Below are 6820 nucleotides of genomic sequence, written 5' to 3'. Positions count from 1 at the left end.
GCTCCGCTGTTCTACGACAGAAAAACAGGTGAGGACAAAGCGTACGACAGCTCCCGACCAGACGTGGTTTTTGTCTTGGCTCAAGTTCAAAATCAAACGTTGGCGCAAATGGTAAATGCCGAAAATTGCGGTAATTTCGGCGTACACCCATATTTTGGCGTACGCACGGTTGATAAATGAGGGCCCAAGTGTCTTGCTTGGGACACCTACACCTACTGCTGGGGTTGGGGCTTGAACCTGTGACCTTCTGCTCACCAGGGAGCCACTCTATCCATTCACCTAGGCTGTAACAACTCTTCAACTCTTCAACAGCAACACAATACAACAGGCATATTCTCTAGATTCACATCTTTCAGATCAACCTTCAGTTCCTGAACCAGTAGCTGAACATGTTTCAATGCCACCTAATCATTGGGTCTCAAAATAACACCATATGGACAACAGCTTGAATCCTATTCTAATAATGAGTTGTATTGGAGTTTATATTATTCTTTTATATACTTTTGCATTGGACTCCTACTGCAGCGGACACAGCTAATTCAGAATTATTGGCTCAGGAATGCGACAAAAACAAAAAACAATCTCCTTGAATTCAAGGCTTCGTGGGAAGTATGAGTAACTGATTTATCATTTTTGGGGTGACCTTTTGGGGTTATTCCTTTAAAATTTAAGCAGAGCAAGATTATTCCATATTTAAATCAGACTTTATTTTTTCTGTTACTTAATCCATTTGATTACAGATAATCTGAAAAAGATTAAACAGCCAGACTGTTTTGCTAACAATGCCTTCCCCTTGAGAGCAGAAAGCACCGCTTCGGCTACGGCACTGCTGATTCGGACTCAGTGACCTTAAGTGCAACGGACCCTTTGCCACCGGACCACTGCGTCACATTCCAGGCGGATAGCACTGCCCATGGCGCTGGCATTACCTAGGGGGGGCCCGATAATTTACGATTGGCACGTAACTTGAACCAGAGCAGTGGCCTTGTGGTTAGAGGCCCTCATTTATCAATTGAGTGTAAAATCTGCCCCAAATTCGAGTGTAGGATTCGTAGTACACCCACGTCGGGTCGGCATTTACAAAGTGATCGCAGACAGCTGTTTCTTCCTTAATTTCGTTCGGACGTTTATAAATGTGACGGCTGAAATCTATCTGGCACGCCCATAGAGTATATATATAATAGAGACTGAACTAGCGCGAAGCTCCGCCCCCCCAGCTATTCATGTCAGTGGAAGTTGCTCAGTGGCGTTTTGAAGCACCCGGAAGACTGCCGGAAGTCCCTCCCAGGACCTCAACTTTGAGGTCCTGAGTGACGTAGGGCAACCGAGCGCTCAACGTTAAAGCCCAGCTGCACGGGGTTTCCCGGTCATGAATCCACGGGTCCGCCTGTAGTCCCTCGTCCTACCACTAGGACCTAGAGCTTCAACGTTGGAAAGCCTGCCTGCCCCCTTGGGCACGCCCTATGAAATCAAGCCTCGCCCTCGTTTTTGCGACATGAACAACTGCAGTACGACCTTGGAAACCATAGTTACATGACGAAAAAAGTCAATAAAAAAGTCACCCCCCTCTCATACACACACAGACGCACGCACGCACACGCAACTTGCAAGTCCAACTGGTTTGTTGTAGCCTATCTTAAATAAATTGTGCATGCAACTTTCTGGTTAGTAAACCACAGCATGCAAGCCGCCTTTGTTTTAAAATGGTTCCCCAAACCGTTCACACTTCACACTTCACTATCGGCCGGGGCTACCCCCCCCCCCCCCCCCCCCCATGCTAATTTGCCCAGTCAATCATTTGATCCGCGCTACGCGCCTGCCGTGTGTTGTTAGTTGTAGCCTATATTAAATTATTAAAGTATTTATTCATTTAATATAGCCTACAACAATATATTAGTGAACGAAAATCTGAACCTGCATGTGAACAATGAATTAAATAACAAATAGGCGCACACACACGCTGCTGTTTTCCTCCTCTCCTGTCCTGTCTGTCTCTATCACTGTTCATGACACCGCGACCATGCACGTTTATGACAATCTATTTAGATTAGCCTACCTCGCTAGTCGCAGTAGTAGTCGGTGCAGTGGCTGGGCTATCAACTGACAATTATATAAATGTGCAGCCTAAACCAGCCTCATGTGGCACACTGGCACTGGTGGGCTGGCAGCCTGGCTGGGTGGTTTAGCCTATACCTAACTCCGATGCGGTCAGCGGTCCCCAATTTTGCGCTGGCAGGCCGGCATGGCACATTTGGCATTCGAGCGACGCGTCGGGTTTATTAAACGAGGAGGAGATTGCACATAGGCTACTGTAACTCCAGAAAGACATCGGCCTGCTGTAGATTAGGCTACAGTAGGCTACCCAAGTTGGGACTCTCCGCAGCTGCAGCGCTGCACTCTCCAACGTCCCGTCATGGAAATATTTCAGCACAGACAGCCCAAATCCTCGCATGTATGCGCTCATCATGCAAAACACTGTTTAAATGGCTTACGCATCTAACTTGCAACATTGTTTTTAAATGCGCGATTTTAATTGCTTGCTTGTAAAGTTGGAAAGCTCCTACTAATTTCATATGACACAAAGACACATCGTTGATGTATTCCTTAACTTTTTTTTACTTTTTTACATTTAGCCCATATACATACCTATACAGTTTTATATAAACATTTTAGGAGTGAATACATATGTTTCGATGCCTGTGACAGCCTCTCAGCTGGTCAAACAATGCTGCTCCGCTGTTCTACGACAGAAAAACAGGTGAGGACAAAGCGTACGACAGCTCCCGACCAGACGTGGTTATTGTCTTGGCTCAAGTTCAAAATCAAACGTTGGCGCAAATGGTAAATGCCGAAAATTGCGGTAATTTCGGCGTACACCCATATTTTGGCGTACGCACGGTTGATAAATGAGGGCCAGAGTGTCTGCCCTGGGACTGGGAGGCAGGGGTTCAATCCCCGGCCGGGTCATACCAAAGACACTCAGCATCAAGGGTTGGATTGGGGGTAAGTCCCTGCGACATACTAGCGTCATGTGCAGGGGGTGTACTTGTACATCAAGCTGCCTCACGCTACAGAAACAGGAGATAGGCTCCTTCCATATGGGCCTCATGGCTCGGCAAGGCTACTTACTTACGTAACTTGAACGGCGCTGAGTTGGTTGAAGTGGATATTGCAACGTTCGGCACCCTAAGTACACTCCTGATGGGGTGGCCAAATGCAACACAGGTTGTCTATCCTGAGTCGGCCCAGTTGATTCAGCATAGACACAGAAGACAGTAGGCTGCTAGCAGATCCTTTCAGCATAGACACAGAAGACAGTAGGCTGCTAGCAGATCCTTTCATAGACACAGAAGACAGTAGGCTGCTAGCAGATCCTTTCATAGACACAGAAGACAGTAGGCTGCTAGCAGATCCTTTCATAGACACAGAAGACAGTAGGCTGCTAGCAGATCCTTTCATAGACACAGAAGACAGTAGGCTGCTAGCAGATCCTTTCATAGACACAGAAGACAGTAGGCTGCTAGCAGATCCTTTCAGCATAGACACAGAAGACAGTAGGCTGCTAGCAGATCCTTTCAGCATAGACACAGAAGACAGTAGGCTGCTAGCAGATCCTTTCATAGACACAGAAGACAGTAGGCTGCTAGTAGATCCTTTCATAGACACAGAAGACAGTAGGCTGCTAGCAGATCCTTTCATAGACACAGAAGACAGTAGGCTGCTAGCAGATCCTTTCATAGACACAGAAGACAGTAGGCTGCTAGTAGATCCTTTCATAGACACAGAAGACAGTAGGCTGCTAGTAGATCCTTTCATAGACACAGAAGACAGTAGGCTGCTAGCAGATCATTTCATAGACATGCACAGAAGACAGTAGGCTGCTAGTAGATCCTTTCAGCATAGACACAGAAGACAGTAGGCTGCTAGTAGATCATTTCAGCATAGACACAGAAGACAGTAGGCTGCTAGTAGATCCTTTCAGCATAGACACAGAAGACAGTAGGCTGCTAGTAGATCCTTTCAGCATAGACACAGAAGACAGTAGGCTGCTAGCAGATCCTTTCATAGACACAGAAGACAGTAGGCTGCTAGTAGATCCTTTCATAGACACAGAAGACAGTAGGCTGCTAGCAGATCCTTTCATAGACACAGAAGACAGTAGGCTGCTAGTAGATCCTTTCAGCATAGACACAGAAGACAGTAGGCTGCTAGCAGATCCTTTCATAGACACAGAAGACAGTAGGCTGCTAGTAGATCCTTTCAGCATAGACACAGAAGACAGTAGGCTGCTAGCAGATCCTTTCATAGACACAGAAGACAGTAGGCTGCTAGCAGATCCTTTCAGCATAGACACAGAAGACAGTAGGCTGCTAGCAGATCCTTTCATAGACACAGAAGACACTAGGCTGCTAGCAGATCCTTTCATAGACACAGAAGACAGTAGGCTGCTAGCAGATCCTTTCATAGACACAGAAGACAGTAGGCTGCTAGTAGATCCTTTCATAGACACAGAAGACAGTAGGCTGCTAGCAGATCCTTTCATAGACACAGAAGACAGTAGGCTGCTAGCAGATCCTTTCATAGACACAGAAGACAGTAGGCTGCTAGCAGATCCTTTCAGCATAGACACAGAAGACAGTAGGCTGCTAGCAGATCCTTTCATAGACACAGAAGACAGTAGGCTGCTAGCAGATCCTTTCATAGACACAGAAGACAGTAGGCTGCTAGCAGATCCTTTCATAGACACAGAAGACAGTAGGCTGCTAGCAGATCCTTTCCGTAAGCAGCTTCTTGAAACAACCTTGGCCTCGCCTCTAGAATGGCAGAGGCATGGCAGTGGCAGATGACACAAAGTGTACCAGACCACTAGCTCTGGTCTATAGCTATGGATCAGAGCTACCAGACCAGACTTGGCCTCACCCCCCGAACCCACCTCACCCCTGCCCACTTTGACAGGCTGGAATGGCTTAGGGTCGACGACAGAGTACAGCATCTTGCAATGGGTCTGGTCCACAAGATTCGATACACCACCAAGATACCCATGTACCTGTCTAGATACTTCCTTAATGTTAACGAAGTCCACACCCACAACACCAGAGGGAGTGCAACGAACCATGTACAACCCAGCTTCGGCACAAACAAGGGACTAAACTCTTTTCGCTCCTATGCCACCAAAATGTGGAACGCCCTACCAACAGTCATTAAGACATGCGAATCCCTTGACTCCTTCAAAACCACTCTCAAAGGGCACCTACGGATGGCTGCAATTCGAAACTGGCCCCCGTAAAATCTGAATCCCCCCCCCCCTTCTTCCCTCACTGTATATGTTTATTTTCCCTTTTTACCTCCATTATGATGAATTCCTGTTCTGTTCTTTGTCTATATAGAAGTGTCTATTTGTACGTCTCTAAATGTTTTGATGAATTGAACATGGTGGACCCTCTTGTAAACAAGTGTAATGCTTAATTGGGTCGTCCACTCACAGTTAACAGCCTTTGTATTGAGTTTGTGCTTGAAATGTACTGTAATTCTGCAAACTGTTAATACATATTTCAATCAATCAATCAAACCACCAGGTCACTGAGGTCAGCAAGGGGACTGGGCCGGTCTTAAGTTGTGCCTGCAGCAGACAACAGAATAAGTGTGTGGTTGCAGTCAGAGTTTAGATTTGGGCACATCCAGAAATCCTGGGACGGCTGTCCCAGGATCCTGGGACAAGGCATTCACGTCATCCAGGTTTGTTTGTGTTGGCTGCCCCCGGTTACTCAGTATGTTAGAGTGAGTCCAGCCTGTTACTGTTGCCAGAATACTTCATGGATTCTATATTTGGGAACACGTGACATGGGCATGACACGTGACATTGGGCATGACATCACAACCCATCATGATGTCAAGACCACTGACAGACGATATATAAGCCAGCACCTGCTCAATGCATTTGCCAAAGCATCTTAAGTTCTTCTTAATCAACACTGCCAGCAAGACAATCAAGTCCAAATACATTTTCAAAATGTCAACAGCTATGGAGGTTACTAAACCAAGCAAGTCAGGCAACAAGAAAAATATTGAAGTGAAGAAATGGAATGCCGTGGCAATGTGGTCCTGGGACATTGTCGTGGATAACTGTGCCATCTGCCGCAATCAGATTATGGATTTATGTATCGAGTGCCAGGCCAGCCAAGGAAACGAGCCGGAATGCAAAATTGCCTGGGGCGTCTGCAACCACGCTTACCACTTCCACTGCATTTCACGCTGGTTAAAGACCAGGCAGGTGTGCCCGCTTGACAATACAGAATGGGAGTATCAGAAGTATGGAATCTAACTTAGATTGCTCTAAAGGAGCGGTTCCCAAACCCTTTCAGATCAACTCAAAAGAGAGGAAATTGGTGTCTCCCCGGGACCCAAATGCACAAAAATGAAATGAATTATTTCAAAAATAAAATATGTTGAAAATAGCCGATATAGTAGCGCACAACGCAATTGTGTTGTGTTGCGAGATCTGCTATTTTCAATAGTGGAAAGAAATGTAGAAAAGAACAAAAACAAAACAAAAAAACAGGACTACTCTTGTGTCGCCTCGACCCATAAAAAATGTTAATATTTGGAATCACTGAGCAATATTCAGATTCTCTGACTGAAAACTCTGGACAAAAGCTAACAAAGCTTTTCTAAACCAACATGAGTGGCAAGTTAATCAGAGAAAACTGCATAACAGTGGCTATGAAATTAACTGGGAGAGTGCTGCAAGGAAGGAATGCCTGATAAAGGAGCTGACTTGCTGTTGTGAACAAAATATAGGAAGATCAGAAGTGAAGTTCCT

General features: G+C 46.0%; 1 protein-coding gene across 1 annotated transcript; it reads left to right on the top strand.

Annotated features, from left to right (window-relative positions):
• Positions 1-6022: 6022 nt before the first annotated feature.
• LOC306928671 (RING-box protein 1A-like) lies at positions 6023-6322 on the top strand (the record flags this gene model as incomplete). Its single annotated transcript, XM_079508941.1, has 1 exon — positions 6023-6322. The coding sequence occupies one exon, from the start codon at positions 6023-6025 to the stop codon at positions 6320-6322; it is 300 nt and encodes a 99-aa protein (XP_079365067.1).
• Positions 6323-6820: the final 498 nt, after the last annotated feature.

The sequence above is a fragment of the Electrona antarctica genome, assembly GCF_951216825.1.
Source record: "Electrona antarctica genome assembly, chromosome: 8".
In the NCBI taxonomy this organism is placed as follows: Eukaryota; Metazoa; Chordata; class Actinopteri; order Myctophiformes; family Myctophidae; genus Electrona; species Electrona antarctica.
This window is presented reverse-complemented; position numbering and strand designations above follow the sequence as displayed.